The sequence below is a fragment of the Rhinopithecus roxellana genome, chromosome 4 (assembly GCF_007565055.1).
Source record: "Rhinopithecus roxellana isolate Shanxi Qingling chromosome 4, ASM756505v1, whole genome shotgun sequence".
In the NCBI taxonomy this organism is placed as follows: Eukaryota; Metazoa; Chordata; class Mammalia; order Primates; family Cercopithecidae; genus Rhinopithecus; species Rhinopithecus roxellana.
In genome coordinates this window covers 35,136,827-35,158,521 of record NC_044552.1, presented here as the reverse complement: position 1 = coordinate 35,158,521, position 21,695 = coordinate 35,136,827, and the positions used below count along the sequence as shown (strand labels likewise).

The following is a 21,695-nucleotide window of genomic DNA, read 5'->3' as shown; positions in this document are numbered from 1 at the left end:
TCAGGGTCTAGGGCAGCGTGGTCAGACACCTCTGAAATGTGGGTGAGTAATCAGAGAGGCGTCCCTGCAATGATTAAACACCAAGGGAAGGCTGCCTTCCCCAGTCCGTGACCTGCGCCGGCGCTTTGGGTCCACGGATAAAACATGTCTCCTTTGTCTCTACCAGAAAAAATTAAGAGAAGGGAGAGATTAAAAGGTGGCGCCAAGATTGAAAGGAGAAAGAGGTTGAGGGATAGAGAGAGAGGTTGGATAAAGAGAGTGAAAAGAGGCCGCTTACCAGATTTAAAATTGGTGAGATGTTCCTTGGGCTGGTTGGTCTGAGGACCAGAGGTCATAGGTGGATCTTTCTCACGGAGCAAAGAGCAGGACGACAGGGGATTGATCTCCCAAGGGAGGTCCCCTGATTCGAGTCACGGCACCAAAATGTCATGCGCGTCTGTGTGAAGAGATCACCAACCAGGCGTTGTGAGCACAACATGGCCGTTTATTTCACCTGGGTGCAGGCGGGCTGAGTCCGAAAAGAGTCAGCGAAGGGAGATAAGGTTGGGGCCGTTTTATAGGATTTGGGTAGGTAATGGAAAATTACAATCAAAGGGGGGTTGCTCTCTGGCGGGCAGGAGTGGGGGTTACAAGGTGCTCAGTGGGGGAGCCTTTTGAGCCAGGAAAAGGAATTTCACAAGATAATGTCATCGCTTAAGGCAAGGACCGGCCTTTTTCACGTCTTTTGTGGTGGAATGTCATCGGTTAAGGCGGGGCAGGGCGTTTGCACTTCTTTTGTGATTCTTCAGTTACTTCAGGCCATCTGGGCGTATATGTGCAAGTCACAGGGGATGCTTGCACAGGGGATGCGATGGCTTGGCTTGGGCTCAGAGGCCTGACAGTAAGGATCACAGGTTTGGTGCTGGAAGGACTGGGATCCGGGCTGGTTCTGCTACATAGGAGCTGTGTGGCCCTGGGCAGGTCATGCCTCATCTAGCCCTTCTGTGAATCAGTTCAGCGGGCATCAGGAGATACTCACCAGCAGGCATCAGGAGACAGTCAAGCTGGTGGGGCCATCAGCAAGCCCCATGTGATGACAATCCTTGTGAAGGGCTGAGCATCTTCTTGGCAAGTGACAATTGGAATTTATTACAACCACATCAGGGAGCAAAACTATTGAGCTGGAGGGCACTTAGAAATCTCCAAGCCCAACTCTACCATTTGCAAGATGGGGAGACTGAGGCCCAGAGGAGTGACAGATTGTCCTGGGAGAATTGAAGCCTGAGTTGGGGTTTCGGACGGGACCTCTGGCAGCAGGGCTGTGTGCGATTCTGCCCCAGGATCTGCAGCCTCTAGGTGGGCCTGCTTGGGAAGCCCCCAGCCCTGAAGGCTCAGGCTCCTTCCTCCAGGAGGCCGCTGGGTGTACTGTGTGCAGTCAGGGTGCTCTGTGCAGTTGGGGAGGCTCTTGGAAAATTCCCCCGGCCTTGGGCCAGAAGTACAGCTGCAGAGACAAACAGGATACGGGGTCTCCAGCCACCGCGGGGGACAATGGCCAGGAGAGGAAATGTCTCCAGACCTGTGTGTGGATGTGGAGCCCGTCTGGGGGCTTTTTTCAACGCAGCTTCCAGAAAAACACAGGGGAAGCCAAGCATCTCTGGCCAGGAGAGGAGTGTTCTGCCCACTCTGGAGAAGGGGCAGAGGTGTGAGCAGGCTGGAGAACTGGGGGCACCTGCTTTGAGTCTCAGGTCACAGACGGGAAACTGAGGCCGGGAGGAGGTGCCACAGGCAGGCAGCAAGTTAATGCAGGTGGTCTTGGGTGCCCACTCCCCACTTCTCTCCACAGCCCCTTGGGGCCATCATCTGAGCAGGGGCACAGGCAGCCCCAACCGTGGTGGGAGCAACGCGGCCAGGGCACTGGTAGGAGGCACTGACCTCCCAGGGACGTCGGTTCTTCCCCACCTGCCTGTCAAGTGCAGCTGCTCTGTGCTCCTCGCTGGGCCAAGGCCACGGAAAGAACTCGGCGTGGGCACAGAATCTCAGTGCAACTGAGCTGTGCACCTGTGCTTGGCTTGTTAGAAAAGTCCTCGAATCTAATTTAATCTTTATGATGACTCAGGGCACAGCCACAGAATCTCACATCCCCACCTGCCTGACCCCCAGGGCTACTCAGAGGAAGTGACCACTCCATGAGGTTGTGTTGACAGATGTGTTGGACCTGAGGCGTGAATGTGACCCCCGGTGGAGAAGACGCGCTGAGCAGGGGAGGGAGCCACAGAGGCTATAGATGGCACTGGTGGAGACGTAGGGAGAGGAAGACCTGGGGCGGGGTGGTGATGTTGAGTGCTTCTGTGGGCATCCACAGGTCCTGGGCACTGGGGCAGCAGATGCCTCAGGGGTGGCCGCTCACCCAGGAAAGCAGCCCAAATGGAGGAGAGGTGGGTGCCCAGAGTTGCACCCATTCCACAGGGAAGGTGCCAGGAGAATCCAGCTCCCAAAGTGCTCTGGGCTTCGGCAGCGGGACCTTTGTGAAAGATGGAAGCATTACCCAGTCCCCTGAGACAGGAGGCAGAGGGAGCTGGACAGAGGCTCCCAGCTGGTGGGGGCTGGGCAGGATGAAAGTTGAGCTTTGGTGGGAGAAGGAAGGTGGGAGATGGGGCCGGCAGGTGTCTGCAAGGAAGGGTGGGGTGCTGAGGGCTGGAGTCCAGGAGGGGCTTCAGGATGGGGTCCCCGGACCTTGTAGCATCCATCTCCAAGGCCCAAGGAGGGGGCCGGGAGGACACCAGGCTGGAGGGACTGCAGGCTGCTGGGGTTGAGGGGCTGTGGTTGGGGGCCACTATTTCTAACCACTGTCCCAGGCCTGCATCACAGCTTATGTACCGAGCTGAACCCAAAAGGTATGTCCACCCTGAACCTGTGAACCTGACCTTATTTGGAAAAAGAGTCTTTGCAGATGTAATTTCCTGAAGGGTCTGTAGATGAGATCATCTTGGGTTATTCAGGTGGACCCCAAATCCAGTGACAGGGCGCTTAGGAGAGACTGAAGAGGAGACAGACACAGAGGAGGCGCCTGGGTGAAGACAAAGGCAGAGACTGGAGCAATGCAACCTCCAGCAGAACATACGTGGAGCTCCAGAGGCTGGAGCAGGCAGGAAGAGGCCTCCTCTGGAGCTTCCGGAGGGAGTGGGGCCCTTCCCACAGCTTGATTTTGGACTTTTGGGCTCCAGAACTGTAAGAGATGACATTTCTGCTGTCTGGAGTCCCCAGTTTGTGGCACTTGGTTGTGGCAGCTCCACAAAACTGACAGAGTGACTGCCCCTGGATGAGGCTGGAGAGACCACCATTTTCCTCCTCAGACGAGCCAGGGCTGGGGAGCCGCATCCCTGCAGGGAAGAAGAGCTGGTCTGGGAGCTGCTGCCCCTCTGCCTGTAGGTCAGACTTTCAGATTGCTGCCACTGGGGACTCTCTGAAAGTGTCCTTTGGTGCCTCTGAACCTCCCCCCGCAACCCACCGTGTGCTCACCGAGCATGCTGGTGGCATGGAAAGTGGGGCCTGGCCAGACTGGCCCAGGGAGCCTGGTGGCTGGGCCCCTAAGGGGCTTGGGCCTCACGTGGGCCCTCCCCGAGGTCTTTTCGTCTTTTCGGGGCAGCGAGGGGATGTGCATGGGCATCTGCAGCTGCACCCCCGCTCCCAGGCCCTGGCCTCAGTGAAGAGGAGGGAGGGTGTGACTTTAGGGCTTGCCGTGCAGGATGCAGGGACTTGAGGCAAGCGGCAGCCCCTGGGCAGAGCCTGTGATTAGAGAAAGGTGAACAGGACGGGAGGGTGAGGATGAAGGACGCAGGTGTGGGCTGGGAGAGGCTTTGACCTGAGTAGCTCACCTGGGGTGGGAATTCTCAGCCTGGGGCAACTTCACCCCTAGGGGATCAATATCTGAGCTGTTTGGCTGTTATGATTAGAGGAGGGGGCTACTGGCATCCAGTGGGTGGAGGCCAGGGACCAGCTAAAACCCTCCAGTGCACAGGACAGCCCCTTGCCCTGCAGCAAAGAAGGATGCGACCCCAAATGTCAGTAGTGCCTTGGTTGAAAAGCCCAGCCCTAAAGCCCTCAGGACCAGTCAGAACTGGTTCCATTCTTATCTTCTAGCTGGTCACTGGCCTTGGGCATGTCACATTACCCCCTGAGACTTAGTTTTCCTATCTGTGAGATGGATATGTTACTATTTAACTTAGCGATTATTCTTGGTTTTATTAAACCAGGTGTGTGTAAAGCACCAACCTACCACAGCACAGGATGGAAGGATCCCTCCCAATCCCATTTCCTAGAGCTGGGCTGGAGCCAGCAGCCCACATCCACCACGTGGGTGCTCATACTCCTGTGTTGGCAAGGGCATCAGAGCGGGCAGACAGGCGGGGCCAACAGAGTTCAGTTCTGCCTCTTGTCCGAGCTGATGTGAGCCCAGGCTAGGCTTCCTCAGCGGGCAGGGGTGAGGTTCCGTGCTTTGGCCTTGGGTCCGCCTGGCCAGGGAGGTTTCTGCTTTCAAACCTGGCTCAGGCCTGGAGCCAGTGGGGGGAGTAAAGAGGTAGGCCCGTTGGGACAGGCCAGGTTAACCAGGAGAGCTTGCGGTGAGGAGGAGGGGGGCCCATCTCTTCCCCTAAGTGTTCCCATTGATGGAGCCAGTGGCCCGGACAGCACCCGGGCAGAGATGGAAGGAACTGCATGTGAGCGTTTGTGTGCATATGTGTGCCTGTCTATGTGTGCACACACTTGTGCTCATGAGTCTGTGTGCCCGTGCACATGTGTGTGTGTCTGCATGCACATGTGTGTGTGTGCATGCATGTGTGTGTGCAGGCATGCGTATGTGTGTGTGTGCAGTAAGTGGAAGAGGAACAGAGAGCAGAGCTGAGGCTGGCAGGGCTGGAGGGTGGGTGGCTGGTGGACTTCCCCAATCCCAGCCTAGGCGGGGGACTGGGTGCCCCTGGCCTCTACTACAGAACCTGGGGGCTGGGCAGCGAGCAGGCAGGACAGGGCCTGGAGCCGGTCCAGGAAACAGCTAATGATCAACCGGCTGCCATGTCTGTGCAGCCGCACTGGGCCTGCCTCTCCGTCACCAGCCCTCAGGGGCAGGGAGGAAGTAGGGCAGGAAGCAGGGGGCGGAGGCCGCTGTGCAGTCAGCCCCGCTGTGGGCGGCCCCTGCCTGCTCCGTCCAGCTGGAGACAGCCCTGTGGGGCCAGCCAGCGCTGGGCCAGGAGCGGCCACCAGGTGCCTGCGTGCTACGGTCCTGTAGGCCTGGGAGCTGCCCCCGAGGAGCACGCCGCAGGTATGGGGGGCTCCGGGGCAGGCGGGCCGTGGACTGGCCGAGCAGGCTGCTGTCTGCGGGTCTTGCCACGGTTGGATCTTTACACTTTCTTGAGGACTTTTCTGAGCTGTTTCGGATGGAGGTGGAGCGAAACTGCAAGCTGGGGGCCTCGGGGAGGTCGGCGGCACCCTCAGCAGACCCCACTCAGAGCTCACAGGTGCTGGCAGTGCCAATCTGCAGTGATTACGGGCAATGATTTCAGCTTTGACAAAGCACTCTTGCTTCTGGGACCTGGCCTGACCCCATGCTGACCTTTGGTGTGAGCAGCCCTGGGGGTCTGGGAGCAGAGCCAGCCTGTTGCTGGATTCCAAGTCTAGCGGGTCTCAGGTGTGACCCCAGCCCCCAGTTAGCTCAGGCCACGCTGCCAGACCCACCAGGGCGAGCCCAGCGCCTCTAAGCCTCACCTGGCACTGTGGTGGCTGTAACCAGCCACTCTGACGCTGCCACCTGGGTCTCTTTTCCAACAACCAAATGGACCCATGACTGGACCAGGGGCTCCAGCCTGAAAATTCCAGGGGGGGCCTGGGCCCAGCCTTCAACTGCAGGTGTGCCGGGGCATGTGGTCCCGTGTGTGTATACCACTGAGACCCCCATGGGCCTGTGCGTGATTCCCCAGGAGCCCTGCCCTGTCTGTGAAGCGGGAGTTTCCGACCTTTTGCCGTTGACGAGGCTCAAATGAGATGAATAGCAAAGTGATACTGGGGGGAGTTAGCAGCGTCGGCCAGGGGCAGCCTACATGTGGGCCGGCCATTCAGGGTGTGGCCTCCCAGTGCCAGGCAGCGGGACCGCAGCTGAGCTTGTGGCTGGAGGCAAGGCCGGGCCCAAGTCAGGGTTAGGTTTAGGATGGGTATGCGGGGCCTGGGCTCAGACTGCCTGGGTTCAACCCCACCTGTGCTGCTTGGCTGTGTGACCTTGGGCAGGCAGAGTCACCGCAGCTGATGGCTCATTTGTGAAAGGGGCATGGTGGTGCCTCCCTCCTCTGGGTGAGCCAAGGATGCTGTGAGCACCCTGGACGGTCATAATTATGTGACTGTCGACACCGTTGTGACAGCGATGACAACTGTGTCCTGTGTCGGGCGCTGGGCCAGTGTTTTATGCATGGAGACATCGCTCACTCTTCCAGCAACATGAGTGAGGATGGCTGCACAACACAGAAGAGGAAGGCAGGGCCCAGGAGTGCGCGGGTGCGCTGGTTTCCCGTGCTGCCAAAGCACATGACAGAGCCCTCTTGGTCATATTCTCTCGCAGCTCTGGAGGTCGGAATTCCGAACTCAAGGTGTCCCTCAGAAGGCTCCTGGGGCGGCTCCTCCCTGCCTCTTCCCGCTCCTTGTGGCTCCGGGTGCTCCTTGGCTGTGATTACATCAGTCCACTCTCCGCCCTGGTGGTCATGTGGCCTCCTCTCCGGTTCCTCTGTGTGCCTCCGCGTCTTCTCTTTTACTCACAGGGACACCAGGCACTGGATTGAGGGCCATCCTCATCTGGAACACCCTCATCTTAAGTGAAGGTCACTTCATCTGCACAGACCATTTCCAAATAAGGCCCCATTCTGAGGTTCCCGTGGGCATGAATTTTGAAAGGACAGTGTCACCCCAGGATACGAGGTGACAAGTCAACCCTCCAGAGGTGCTTGGTGGCATAGGTGAGGTCTCAATGGCCCTAGAAGTATTTGTTCAGTAACAGCCTGGCGAAAGCTTGGCCAAAGCTTCCCAAACCCGTTCAGGGCCGGCCCAGGCCCTCTCCCTCCTTCTTCCAACCCACATTCATCAAACTCTGACTGTGGACCTTTAACCCACTCGACCCACTTGTGCGGTGTGCGTGCTCATTCTCATTTTCTGGCTCAGTAAATTGAGGCATGGAGAGGTCTCCCAGAAACCAGGGTTTGGCCCCACGTCTCCATGTTCTGGAGCCAAACTCCACCCTTCTCCTGGGGCTGGAGGCTGGCCTGGGGCTGGGGCCTGTTCTGACCCATCCAGGGCCCTCCAAGGGTTTGTCCTGATGATAAACTGAACAAACAGGATAAAGGCAGGAAGGAGAGAGTCCTGCAGGCTGCTTGGTGGTCCCCCAGCTCGGTGAGCTGACCCCTGGGAGCATCAACACCTACCCGTGGCTGGGGCCTCTGCTTGTGCAGTGGTGGCTGGGCCTGCAGGGCTGAGGAAGGGGACACTGCGGAGATGGAACTCACTTCCTCATTGCCAGGCTCTGCACAGGAACCCCACGCTTAGGGTTGTAACAGCAGGTGGGAAATTCCCTGAGCCTGAGGAGCCTTCCTTTTCTCAGGAGACTGTCTCTGAGCACCGGCTGTGTGCCAGGCCCATAGAAGCCCTGGATGCCATTTCGAACAGGCCCGTTCCTAACCCAGGGGGAGGTGGACTGGGAGGCAGGCAGGTGTCCCGGGCATCAGCCAGTGGATGCAGAAAGGCTGCTGGGACTCCTGCTCTGCTTACAGGGACATGAGACCTGGCTCCTGAGGGACAAAGAGGCAGAGATAGGAGGACGAGGACCCCGAGATCAGGCGTTGGGAGCAAAAGACCCCCCTAAACCAGGAAGCTCGCACACCAGGGAGTGGACTCCAGCGCTTTGTTGAGACCCCTCCATGTGCTTCCAGAGATGAGACGGGAAGACAGCCTGGCCTCGCAGGCAGGGGCTTCCTGGTGCTGCCCGGGCCAGGTGGTGGGCACAGGCAGCCACAGGTACCAGGACCGCAGTCCTGCAAAGCAAGGAGGAGAAAGCAAAGTCTGAGGCTGGGCGAGGGCAGCCGGAACGTCCCGCGCTGTCCCCGAAGGTGCCCAAAGCTCTCCAGGCGTGACCAGGGTCCCAGGACGTGGGAACAGGGAGGGTGAAGGCCCCAGGGTGCACAAGGCATTTGATCAGTGAGGCCATGTTCCGTGTCCGCAGTTTCACGCACGCTTCCTCCTTTGGAAAGCAAGTCTTACAGGCTGCACCCTGCTCCCACTCCTGAGCGAGCAGTTTCCCTGAAGGGTCTCTTGGGTGCCTCTTGGCGTCACATGTCTCTTGATTCACCATTCCGGCCCCCAGAGGTCCCGGTCCGTGCCCCTCAGAGGTGGTTGGGGGGTGGGAAGGATTTGGCCACAAACTGACCAATCAGGTTACAGTTGGAGCAGGTGTGCAGGTGGGAGGGTGTGTGCTGGGGCCACTTCACAGCCAGGAGCTGTCGCCTCTGCAAGCCTTGCTGGCCCGGGGCTGGTCTGGCTGAGGCCCTGCGGTCAGAGGTCCCCAGGGAGCCTTCCCTGACTGTGAGATTCCCTCCCCGGCCAGGGCTAGAGGACCCTCTCTATGCCTCATAGAACCTGCCTCATGAAACCATCGCTATTCTGTCTAAATTGTCAACTTAGCAGGTCTGGGTCTTCCTCCCTCTGTGTTCCCACTGGCCGGCTCAGAGCTGGCACAGCACAGGGGTGGGTGGTGGTGGTTGAAACCAAAGACTTTAGACGGTGGGCTCCTCCTGCCCCTGCTGTGCTGATGGAGCCCAAAGTGTGCGGTGAGCTGGGACCTGGGAGGCCGGTTCTCAGGGTGACAGCCACAGCCATGGGGGCAGGGGTGATGGCTGGGCTTACAGGACACCCACTTGTCCCTGCCTGCAGCCAACTCACCCCCCATGAGGTTTTCCTCGTTCTGTACTAAATGTTACAGGGGAGCTGCCTCTTGGGGAGCAGCCTCTGTGAAGGGACCTGATGCCGCAGTGGTGGCCAGAGCCGAGAGCAGTGCAGGGATGGAGGAGGTGCTCACGGGTGGGGAAAAGGCAGCAGGGATGGCAGCTGCAGTGTGCGCTTCTGCTTTGGTCTGACGGGTGTGTGGGTGCATGTGTGTGTGTGTGTGCAAGCGCGTACAGGCGGGAGAATTGCCTGACCCCTCAGAGCCTCGGTTTCCCCATCTGTGTACTGGGGAGGTAGGCCTTCCTTGGGGTTGCTGGGCAATGGGGAGGTGTGCCAGTTGACACCCACTGTCTTGGGAGTCCTGAGGTCAGTCTTGACCGCCTCTGGGTTTTCAGGCTCAGAGCCTTGCGGGAGGGCTGGGGGTGCTGGGGAAGCCGGGCTCTGTCTGTGTTTGATGTATGGTGAAATTTTCCATGCTGCTGTCTGATGTAGGCTCAGCTGCCCCTGTTTGGTGAAAAATTGAGGTGGGGAAGAAATAAGCCCAGCACTCCCGCAGCTCCTGCTTCTGATTTCCCTGCCCTGCGAGACATTCTGAGCAAACACTGGAACAGACTTTCCTATGTGTGGACTCGACCCCCTGCTCCTGGCTTGAAGCCCCCAGGGGTGCCTCTCTGCCCTTCCTGGGTGCTGGATGTCCCGGGCCTCCTGCCTCCCCTTCACAGCCACGTCCTGTGTCCCTGACTGCAGACCCCACGCACCCCCAACAGCTGCCCGGTTTGCCTCCCAGTCCCCTGCCACATTCCCTGCCCGGAGACCAGGGTGGAAGTGGGAGATGGGGACAAGGACAGGAGGCTCTGGAGGTTGTCCTGGCCGCTGGCAGGCCCCAGCCTGGTGGGCCCATCAGGGCTCTGAGGCCCGGACAGAGGCCCTGGCAAGCCCTGGGTGCCTTGTTCCCAAGAGTCCACCACAAAAGGGGTGACGGGACAGCAGGAGGCCAGACTTGCACTTTTGCCCCCAGACAGAGGTCAGAGGCATAGCTGCCCCAGTTCTCCGTGCCCTGCCTGCAGAGGGGATGTTTGCCACTGCGGGCGCTTCAAGCCAAGAGCAAGGGGACAAGTCCACACGTAGCTGTCCCAGTGTTTGCTCAGAATGTCTTGTGGGGCAGGGAGATGGGAGGCAGGAGTTGCAGGGGACTCTGGCTTATTTCTTCCCCACCTCACATTTCACCAAGGAGGGGCAGCGGACCCTGTGTTAGATAGCAGCAGGGAAAACCTTCTCACCACACATCAGGCACGGATGGAACCCCTTTTCCTTCCTCTGCATCCCCATCACTCCCCGAGGCTCTGGACTTGAAAACCGCCCTGGCCATGGCGTTCTGGAGGGGCAGGGTGGACGTTTCTCCACCCACAATCAGGGAACAGTGAGGCCCCCATGACCAAGCCCTCCCTGCAGGGATAGCAGGGTCCTGACTCTGCACTTGCCATCCTCCCCTTTTGTCAGCCTCTCTGCCTGAGGCCGGAGCTGAGGAGGACATGGCTGACCCCATCCCTGTGGCCACAGCTGGGATTTGTCCCCTGCATGCCTCAGCCCTGGCCCTGGCCGCCGTCCCCATGGGCCCTGCGCCTGCATGTGACACCGTAAGGGGGACTCTGTGTCCTTCTGTGTCTTCTGGCAGGCGACGGAGCACTGTCCCGGGAGCACGGTCTGTCAGGCATGACGGCCCAGCAAAGAGGCAGTGACCGGCTCCTGAGGAGGGGCCCAAGGCACCCAGGGGCTCTGCCTTGACGGGGAAGGGGCCTCCAGGCAGAAAACCAGTGAGAGGAGGCCCCGTGGAGAAAGGGAGCACAGCACACCCGAGATGGGGCGGGAGGCACAGCAGCCGTGCGGGATCACGCCCACCACAATACCACGCACGGTCACCTGCTGCGGTGAGGGCCCCGCTGGGTCTGAAAGGTGCAGGTGCCCAGCAACGCTGGCGTTCTCTCCTCTGGACCCCAGCCTTGGACATAGCCTCTGTGCTGGTTCTGGCGGGGGCCGCCTCTCCTGACCACACCCACTCTGTCCACAGGGCCAGGCATGTGAGGCCTCCGCCGGTCATGGAGAACCTCCCTGCTGTGATCACTGAGGAGCCGACCCCCATGGGGAGGGGTCCCGTGGGACCCTCAGGAGGGGGCAGCAGCCGGGACCATGTCTGGACAGTGGCCACGAGGCCCTGTGTGAGCTGGGAGGAAGCGGGGCCTGAGGAGGCCAAGGTGCTGGGGAGAGGCGATGAGTCCATCCCACCCACTTCTCCACCCCACCTGCCCTGTCCATCCGTCCTTCACCGCCCTGTCCGCCTCCAGGCCTCCTGGGGTAAGGGCTGGGGCTGGGGTCTGCTCTCCATCACTTCTCGTTTCCTTCCCCCGCATGTGTTTACTGGAGCCCCTGTGCCCGCTGAGTCACTTGAGAGGCCAGAGCCCAGCTCGTGTTTTTCCAGGGACAGGTCAGTGATAACAAAACTGGCAAAGAACGAGACAGGGGCATTTGAACCCACACGTTCAGAGACCATTCCAGAAACAGTCCGACGGGTTTGGCCTTGGAACCCCTGAGAGTCCTCAGGGTGAGGCATCCTCATTCCCCAGGAGGCACCAAAGGTGCAGAGAGGGAAGGGCCGGGCCAGGCCACCCTGCAGTCAGGGGCCAGGCCAGGACGCGTGCCCAGTCTCCTGAATCCCTGGGAAACCTGAAGGGTGGCCTAGGTGATCTCCAGGATCCCATCTGACCCTCATCCTGAGACCCTGAAGGGGAGGAGGGGAGAGGCAGGGGACACCAAGGCCTGCAAGCCTCTCCCGGGCTGGAGACAGCTGCGGCTGTGACCCCTCCCTGGGCTGCCTCCTCCCAGTGTCCAGCCTCAGCCTGGTCTCCTCTTAGCTGCCCACGTCCCTGTCTCGGGACTCCAGGGCTTGGCACATGGTAGGTGCTCCGTCACTGCTCAAGGGTTTGATGAATGAAGGATGTGTTTGGACGTGGAAACCTCAGATGCTGTCGCCTGGCTCACAGCCAGGTGTGGGAGTGTTTTATACCTACAATCCTGCCCTTCCGCATGAGGGCGGAGATGGGAAGGGGTCGATGGCCTCCTGCCCTGAATCACAAAGGGGAAGTGGTCTGCAGGCACCGGCATGCCCGGCCAGGAAGGGCGGCTCAGAGGTTTGTGGCGGGGCCTGGGCCTGGGGAGCCCACCAGGCAATGGAATCACGTTCCCTCCAGGGCAGGCCTCACGGAAAGGAAGGGGCTGGGCCGTGCCCAGGGCCATGAGTGCACAGAGCAGGAGGGCCCTGGCCAGCCTCCCACAGAGCCGCGGGGCCCAGGGAGGAGCTGGGAGCCTCTGGGAACGGGAGTGGCGGGAGTTGGAAGCCTTTGCCCTGAGTGGCTGGGTGTTTCTTCCTCCAGAGGCTCAGCAAAGCACTGTGGCATCACCTCTGCCTGGAGTGAATCTCTGTGGGCCCAGCGGAGGGGAGCTGAGGAAACTCTGCCTGCTTAGGAGGCTGGGTGGGCCGAGGGAAAGCTGGCTTGGGGTGGGGCTCCTCAGCTCCTTCACCTCCTCGTCTTCTCTGGGCAATTTCAGATAGACATCAAAGGTGGCAAGAGATAGTGCAGATAATTCCATTTGCCCACACCCAGATTCCTTGAATGTTCACATTTTGTGACTTTTACTTTGTGTGTGTCTGTGTGTGTGTGATTTTCTTCTGATCCTTTTGGGAGTAAATGGCAGACATGATGCCCCTTCATCCTAAAAGGTGTCCATATTTCCTAAAACCAGGACGTTCTCTTACATAACCACATTGTAATTATTTCAATGTTCATTTCCTGGTTTTAATAACACCATCACCTCATCTACAGGCCTCATTCAGATCTTGCCATTTGCCCCAATAATATCCTTTATAGCAAAAAAAATATGTATTTATATTCCTGGGTCACACCTTGTATTCTGATGCGACCTCTCTGAGGTACCTTTTAATCTGGAGGCTGCTGTTTTGAAGACACAGTTTGGATCTTGGTAGAATGTCCCTCGATTCGAGTGCAGCTAATATTTCTTCACGATCACATTAGGGATTTGGGCAGGAATCCCGCAGAAGCAATGTTTCTTCAGTGCAGGCGATGTCCATTAGTCTCTGGCTGGTGATGCTAATTTTGGTCCCTTGGGGAAGGGGCAGCTGCCAGTTCTCCCCACTGCACGGTTATTTTTCTCCCCTCCGCAGTTAGTAAGTAACTGGGGGGATGACACTCTGAAACTGGGTGAATATCCTGTTCCTTGTCAAACTCCTGAAGCTCTACTGTCTCATCATGGGCTGGCCTGGCTGAAATAGTCCTTGCGACAGAGGCTGCCAGGTGGTGACTGTCTAATGAGGCAAGCCTTCTCCATTCAGCAATCAGTTTTCAACTGCAAGGAAGAGCTGTTCTGCTCCCCAGGTATCCACTGATTTAATTCAGCGTAGGCTCACACATCTTTAATCGAGTCTCCAGACTGTATACATCATTACCTATTTCATCATTCAGATCACCCTCGATTTGAGTTTTCCATGTGTCTACATCACTCAGTGGGTGCGTCCTCACTTTCTGGGACATGAGATGTTCCGGGCTCATCCTGCACTTTCCCTGCCACAGCCCTGGGATCGGCTGGGTCTCCAAGGAGCCCTGGCTTCTGAACTGGAGGATGATGTTTAGAAGCTGTTGGGCCGGACACCTATCAACTTCAACAGGGACGGCACCTTGTTCAAGAGGCTGAAGGGGAGACCCAGAGCCGGCGACCATGACATAGGGTTGATTGAGAGGACTTCACAGTGGCGGGCTGGACAGGCCTCCTGTAAAAAAGCATGCAGTTGATATAGCATTTTCCCTTAGCACCCTCCCTCTACCATCCTCCACCTGGCAACCCTCATCCAACCCTTCCAAACAAAGGGGCAGGATCTGCATGGCCTGCATTCCCTGAGATGAGCCAGGGGCTCAGATCTTCTTCACACAGGGAGTGAATCTCTAGGCTGGCTGCTGCTGGATTCTGTAGCACGAAAGTCTGAGCACACGTTCTTTTTAGTCCACGGGGGCATCCACGGGGTATGTTTCGGTTACAGCTGTCAGGTGCATCAACCAATGCAGCCGAGATCTGAGCAACACACGCTTCTTTCCATTTGAGACATTTCTTTTTTGTTTTTGAGACGGCGTCTCGCTCTGTCGCCCAGGCTGGAGTGCAATGTTGCGATCTCGACTCACTACAACCTCCGCCTCCTGGGTTCAAGCGATTCTCCTGCCTTAGCCTCCAGAGTAACTGGGACTATAGGCATGCGCCACCTTGCCTTTCTAATTTTTCTATTTTTAGTAGAGATGGGGTTTACCATGTTGGCCAGGCTGGTCTCGAACTCCTGACCTCGTGATCCACCTGCCTCAGCCTCCCAAAGTGGTGGGATTACAGATGTGAGCCACTGCGCCCGGCCCGTTTGAGACATTTCTGAGTCTTTGCTGCATGCCTAGCTCTGGGCTTGGGCTGGGGCTGCAGAGTAAGTGAGGCCTAAGAATGGGCTCTGGCCACACAGGGCAAGCGTACACCACTGCAGGTGGTCAGCAAATGCTGATGTGAAGTGAACACTATCACCTGGCCGATGCAAGGCCCAAGACCACTGTGGCTGAGCTGCGCCCAGGGCTCTGAGTGAGACGTCTAGGAGGCTGTGAAGACTGGCCATACAGAAGTTCACTACTCTCTGCTGCAGTTGCAGGTTTTCCTAATCAGATCCCCCCAGATCCTGAGGCCTGGATAGAGAAACTGCACAGGACAAAGATGAAGTGCCCAGGCCAAAATGCAAACCCTGCAGGACCAATGGCCAGAGGGGTGACCCCCAGCAGGGAACCGAACAGCCAGTAGGGGTCCATGTCCCAGCTCCCACCTGCACAAGCTGTGAGGCTGAGCCCATCTGTGGGTGGCAAGATAAAGTCCCCCAAAAATGCCCACGTCCTTATGCCCAGGACCTATGCCTGCATTACCTCATTCAGCGAAAAGGACTTTGCAGATGTCATCAAAGGCAAGGATCTCGAGATGGAGAGGATCCCGGATGCTCCGATGGGCCCTCCATGGAATCACAGGGCCTTTGTAGGAGGAAGGCAGGAGGGAGAGGCAGAAAAGGAGATGCAGTGACAAAGCGGAAGTAGAAGTGGCGGCCAAAAGCCGAGGGACGTGTGTGGCCTCTTGAGGGCGAGGAGCGGATACTCCCCAGAGCCCCTGGGAGGAACAGGGCCCTGTCCACACGCTCACTTTAGCTCTGTGAGGCCCATTGGAACTTCAGAGCAGTGGGGTCCTACGGGTCATGTGGTCTTAATCTTCTGAGTGTGGGGCAGCTTGTCATAGCACACTGGGAAATGCAGGCAGCTTCCCTCCTTGCTGGGCTCTGGGGAGACTGGAGGAAGGTAGCTGTGGGAAAGGTGGCTTGTGCAAGACAGAACTCACCTCTTTTCTTGCAGAAAGACCTGGAGCGTTTGGCGCCTTCAGGGGAGCCAGGCATTTGCTTGGTCTCCCCTAATCCTGGGAACCTGCTGTGTTGCAGATGAGGCTTCTCCCGCCCGTGTGGCAGGGCTGGCCGCTGACACCCCTCCCTGGCAGATGGGGGCTTATCCCACAGGTAAACATCCTGCGCCCCACACAGGGATTCAGGTTCAAATCTGGGCTGTGGCGCTCCCTGGGCATCCAAGAGTCTAACCCAGGGCTTCTCAATGTGTGGCCTCAGACTTCCCGCCTTAAAATCATGGTAGGAATAGAAAGAGGGGCTTGTTAAATGCGGATGCCCAGGTCCTGCACCCAGAGGGGGACATAGCCCCTGGAGGCTCCCTTAGGCTTCCCTGTATGCATCTGAACAAACAGGGGACACGGGTCCTGGGGGCTGCGTGGGTGACACCGTGGGGAGGGGCTTTGCAGGTGCCATATGGTAAGAAGTAGGTGAAAGGACCCTCTTCTGCGTTGTGGTGCGAGGCATCCAGGCACAGGCTTCCCAGGGATGGGATCTCCGCAGGGCACGGGTGGAGGGAGGCAGCCCTGGGCTGGGGAGCAGAGCCCACAGAGGGGGCCCAGGAAGTTGTGGGCTGTGGAGATGTTAAAAAGCCCCTTACCCTGGAGACCCCCCGACCCGCAGCTGGGGAGGAATGGAGACCCCAGCATCCATGTTGGCTTTTCACCTTTGCTGTGATGCCCGACTGTCCTCTGACTTGCTTTTGTGTGGTCAGCACTGCTGGTGGCCACTTGGGATGACCAGGATGCATTAGGCAATAGGACAGGTTATTTAGAATTTGAAAATGCAGGCTGGGTGCGGTGGCTCATGCCTGTAATCCCAGCACTTTGGGAGGCTGAGGCAGGTGGATCACTTGAGGTCAGGAGTTCAAGATCAGCCTGGCCCATATGGAGAAACCCCATCTCTACTAAAAATACAAAAATTAGCTGGCACACGCCTGTAATCCCAGCTACTTGGAGGCTGAGGCAGAAGAATCACTTGACCCCAGGAGGCAGAGGTTGCAGCAAGCCGAGATCACGCCATTGCACTCCAGCTTGGGCAACAGAGCGAGACTCTGTTCTGAAAAAAAAAAACAACAAAAAAGGGATAATGCAATGCCCACCCTCTTATGGGAGCAAGAACTTCAGGCCATCGCAGCTCAGGAACCACTGTGGAATGATGGACTGGTGTCTCCTGTTGGGGGAGTGGATTCCAGATTCTAGAAGTGTCCAGATTGGCCCTTCCCCCATAGCTGGTGAGGGTGTTTGCTCAAGGGTCCCCTAGCAGAAAACTCTCAGGCAGGTGCTTCAAGGTTATTCAAAGGTGTGAGAATCCGTCTCTGCCTCTGTCTCATTTCCGTCTGTCTCTCCAGCTTTCCTTCCCTCTCTCCCTCCCATTTTCTCCCCTCTCCCTCCCTCTCTTCCTCCTGGTTTCTCTCCCTTCCCTCCCTCTCTCCCTCCTGGTTTCTCCGCCCCCCCCACCCTCTCCCCCTCCCATTTTCTTCCCCCTCCTGGTTTCTCCCCTCTCCCTCCCTCTCCCCACCCTCCCGTTTTCTCCCTTCTCCCTCTTTCCCCCACTTTTCTCCCTTCTCCCTCCCTCTCCCCCTCTGGTTTCTCCTCAATCCCTCACTCTCCCCCTCCCGTTTTCTTCCCTCTCCCTCCCTCTCCCCACCCTCCCATTTTCTCCCTTCTCCCTCCTTCTCCCCCTCCCATTTTCTCCTCCTCCCTCCCTTTCCCCCTCCTGGCTTCTTTCCTCTCTGTCCCTCTCTACCCCCGCCCCTGTTTTCTCCCTTCTCCTTCCCTCTCCCGTCCCAGTTTCTCCCCTCTCCCTGCTCTCCTTCTCACCTTCTACTACTCATTCTCTTCCCCCTCTCCCCCACTTCTCTCGTTGGCTCTGTAGAGGCCAAAGCCCCTGGAATGACACTGCCTAGAGATCTGGGGAGGAGTCTTATCCTGGAGGATCAGGAAGTCTTTTTTCTCTGTGTTTCCAGGCACTGGGAGGGATAGTGCACAGGGCAGATGGGGTCACAGCCCCGGGAGCCTGGATTCTAGTGGGAAATTGCCAACCTCAGACATTGAGGAGGGGAGTGGATCTCAGGAGCTCCGTGGCCCCCTGTGGCGGTTGGCCCCCGAATGGGACCCACCAGACAGAGCCCACGCCCACCCCTGTGGAAGGTTCCGCTGGATGGTGCCACAGGAACGGCTCAGAGCAGGGGTGATGGGTCGGACCGTGCCATCATGGGGTCTCAGTGGCTCTGCACAGATCAGGGGACAGATGGGAGGGAGGGCCAGGTGTGGACAGCTGCCCAGGTCAGACCTGTCAAGGCTCGGAACCAGGATAGGGGCAGGTGTGGGGTGGGGGGTGGAGCCCACGGGGTTGCTGGTGGCTGATGTGGTGTGTGAGTGGGAGGTGTCATTGATCCGAGCAGGGGTGGGGGCCCTCTGTCTCTGAGAAGTGGAGAGGAGCTGGCTTAGGGAGGCGGAACTGAGGTTTCCAAGGTGCTTGTGGGGTGTTTGCTGGAGGTGGGTGCCCCCATGGTCCCAGACTCCCCACCTTACAGTCACCATGGGGGTGGAAGAGGAACTTGCTAAATGCAACTGTCCAGGTCCTGTGCCCGCAGGTTCCGACGCAGCAACCCTCTAGGGGAAGGGCACTGAGGGGAAGGGTTGGAGGTCACAGTGACAGGGAGGAGAGACCATCTGTGTGCAGTGGTTGCTGTGCCGGCCTGGCCTGCATGAGTCCACTTGTCTCCACCACTCCATAGGACAGGCACTCATCCCGAAGGAAACAGGCTGGGAGCTAAGCAGCGGTCCAAGGCCTTTTTAGGGGTGGGGCAAGGTTGAGATCTAAACCCAGGGCTTGGGCTCCCCAGGAGCCCACTGCCCAGGCCTTCGGGGTCAGGTGTGTGGGTTGGAGGCTGGCAGGGGGAGTACAGTGTCCCACAGACCTCTCAGCCCAGGTTAGACCAGCTGCCCACTCTCCATCTGCCCCTCCAGACCTGACCCTGCAGCTGCTGGCTGTGTGGAGGAAGAGCGGGCTATAGGAACCCGGCCTACAGCAGACCCTCCGGGGCCAGCTCCGCCTGCTGGAGAATGACAGCCGGGAGATGGCCTGCGTGCTCAGGGTGAGTAGCCTTCTGGGGCATGGGCAGGGATGGGAGCTGGAGTTGGGGGCAGGGAGGGACTGAGGTGCAGTGTCTGAGACCGGGGACAGAGGACACAGGCCTCAGAGAGCAAGAGCCACTCAAGAGAGTGGTGGCCTTGGAGGGAGGGGAGGCTGTGATACCCAGGGGATGGCGAAGCGTTGTTTCTCCCACTTGCTTCGTGGGGGGCACTGTGATCGTCCCCTCTACTCTCCCACAGCCCCAGCACAGGGGACCTCGAGCGGTCACTTTCTCCCCCTGTCTTCCACTCGCAGGGAGTGTCAAAGTCTCTTTGATGGGGAGTTAAGGACAAGCGTGAAGTTAGTCTTACTATTTTTTTCCTGGCGACAAAGCCAGCATCCTGCGGGCCTCTGCACATACCAGCGTTCTGGGGAGGCTGGCACAGGGTGTGTCTGGGCCTGGCAGACCTCCCCATGGCTGAGGGCCAGGGGCTTGGGAGCTGGGCTGAGCATTACCACCACTGACTGGGGTTGAACCAGCCTGGCCTTGGCCGGTGCCTCTCAGCCTCTATGAACCCTGCTTCCTCAGCCACATACTGGGGATGCTTAAAATTACGTCCCTAGGAGCTGACTTGAGGGTTATGTGATTAACTCACACCTAGCACCTGCAGGGTGTTGGACACATAGTACCTGCTCGACACGTGGGGCTGTGGTGCGTGATGTCGGGCACAGGTACACTGAGTCAGTGTGCTGGCTCTGGGTTTGAATCTCAGCTGAGCCACTTACAGAGGTCAGACCTTGGATGAGAAATGGGGCCTTCAGCGGGACATGGTGGCTCACACCTATAATCCTAGCACTTTGGGTGAATGAGGAAGGAGGATCACTTGAGCCCAGGAGTTCAAGACCAGCTTTAGCAACATAGGGAGACCTCGTCTCTACAAAACATAAAAAAGTTAGCCAGGTGTGATGGTGCACACCAGTGGGAGGGCAAAATGGGTGGATTACCTGAGTCCAGGAAGTTGAGGCTGCAATGAACCATGATTGTGCCACTGCACTCCAGCCTGGGCGGCAGAGTGGGACCTCATCTCTTAAAAAAAAAAGAAAAGAAAAGAATAGAAAAGAAACAGGGCCTTATTTTTTGTCTCTCTTTTTTTTTTCTTTTTTCTTTTTTGAAACAGAGTCTCGCTCTGTCGCCCAGGCTAGAGTACAGTGGCGCGATCTCGGCTCACTGCAAGCTCCGCCTCCCGGGTTCACGCCATTCTCCTGCCTCAGCCTCCCGAGGAGCTGGGACTACAGGCGCCCGCCACCTAGCCTCGCCCGGCTAATTTTTTGTATTTTTTAGTAGAGACGGGGTTTCACCGGGTTAGCCAGGAGGGTCTTGATCTCCTGACCTCGTGATCTGCCCGCCTCAGCCTCCCAAAGTGCTGGGATTACAGGCGTGAGCCACCGCGCCCGGCCTATTTTTTGTCTCAAATGGAGATAGTACCCTGTGACACATACTTTCCGAGTCGGAAGAGCTGTGTTAGCTGCTGTTATTTTTCATGTGCCTATCAACACTGATGAATAGAAATCAGAGGAGAGGGGATGCTGGCTGGGGAGATGGAAATCGGAGTTGATGCTGCAGGTGGGGCTGGGGCCACTCAGGGCTGAGAGCACAGCCGAACAGGAACCAGCTTAGGTGGGGAGAACAGGTGGTCACTGGTGTGTGGGGGATAAGGCAGGTGGAGTGCTGAGGGGGAGGCGTAGAGGGTGAGGGGCCAGGGCATGGGGGCCACATGAGCTCTGGGAAGGGCAGGAGCTTCTCCCCACAGGCTCTGGAGAGCCATGGCTGGCTTGAGAGCAGGGGAGGAGCTGACTTGGAATGTGAAGGAATCTGTCCTGGGTGTGTCGTGCCCCGCTGGGGCCACATCTGCAAGATGTCTCTGTCATGTGGACCCTGTCCTCCTGACAGATGCCCCATGGCTCCTGGGGCCCTCTCGAATTCCTATTTCTTTCTCTGAAGGAATTATCAGCCAGGCTGCTGTCGATCCACAGTGACCAGGACCGGATCGTGGTGACGTTTAAGGCTTTTGAAGAAATCTGGAAGTTTTCCACCTACCACGCTCTTGGTAAAGAGGTGACCCTCCCAGAACTGGTCATGGGGACGCCCGTTGGAAGGTGCTGGTTACACACCGTGCACTTAGATTACAAATTGGTGCTTTATTTATTTATTGTTTTAAGACGAAGTCTCACTCTGTCACCCAGGCTGGAGTGCAATGGTGCAATCTTAGCTCACTGCAACCCCTGCCCCCCGGGTTCAAGTGATTCTCCTGCCTCAGCTTCCTGAGTAGCTGGGATTATAGGCACAAGCCACCATGCCCAGCTAAATTTTTGTATTTTTAGTAGAGATGGGGTTTCACCATGTTGACCAAGTTGATCTCAAACTCCTGGCTTCAGGTGATCTGCCCGCCTTGCCCTCCCAAAGTGCTGGCATTACAGGCGTGAGCCACAAATCCATACTTTAGAACAGGCAGGTTTACAAAGGCCTCACCAGCGAGATAGCAACACTGGTATGCACACCTGGTGCTCAGGGAGAAATGCCGGGTAGGCGGAGTCGTGGATGGATGTGGGTCTTTGTTGAAGGAATGATTTAGGCTGTGCTTCTAGTTGTCTTCACATGCTGCCTTCTGTAATTCCGCTCAACCACAACTTGAGGGAAGCTGCCATCCAGTGGCCTCAGTGCTGACCAGGAAAGCTGTTATTTGAAAGCTGACCTACGTGAGCTCTTCCTGAAATGTTCCCTGTTCCATTTGGAGGAATTCCAGGCTCTAACGGAGCCTCCCTGGGGATCTTGCTGTACCACCCTTGATTTCAGGGCCAAGTAAGTTAGGGAATAGGAATTGTAGCCACAATTCCCCGAGCACCGGTGAGCAGGGCTGACGCTCATCCTCCTTGGCCGGTTCTTGGAGGAAGTGGCTCATCCTTGGCTGCCCATCCACAGTGATGGCCATTGCGGGCGGGGCAGGGGGGCGTCCATCCAGAGGGCAGCAGGCTTCCCGTCCCCCTCTTTCAGAGTCCACTCTACGCTGAGTGTGGAGGAAGTATTCTCACGTCACTTGCCTGTGCCTCAAGCGTGCACCGAGCCTCCTAGTTCAGCTGTGGT

At 57.8% G+C, this 21,695-nt stretch overlaps 1 protein-coding gene across 1 annotated transcript in view; it reads left to right on the top strand.

The window, feature by feature from the left end:
- The first annotated feature begins 4,890 nt into the window (after positions 1 to 4,890).
- LOC104678903 (SH3 domain and tetratricopeptide repeat-containing protein 1-like) overlaps positions 4,891 to 21,695 on the top strand; it is a 39,287-nt gene continuing 22,482 nt past the window's right edge. The window contains 4 exon segments of the mRNA XM_030928633.1: positions 4,891 to 5,293; positions 15,515 to 15,589; positions 18,448 to 18,575; positions 20,556 to 20,661. Of these exon segments, the coding sequence (XP_030784493.1) occupies positions 5,047 to 5,293; positions 15,515 to 15,589; positions 18,448 to 18,575; positions 20,556 to 20,661 (556 nt within the window). The 5' untranslated portion in view covers positions 4,891 to 5,046.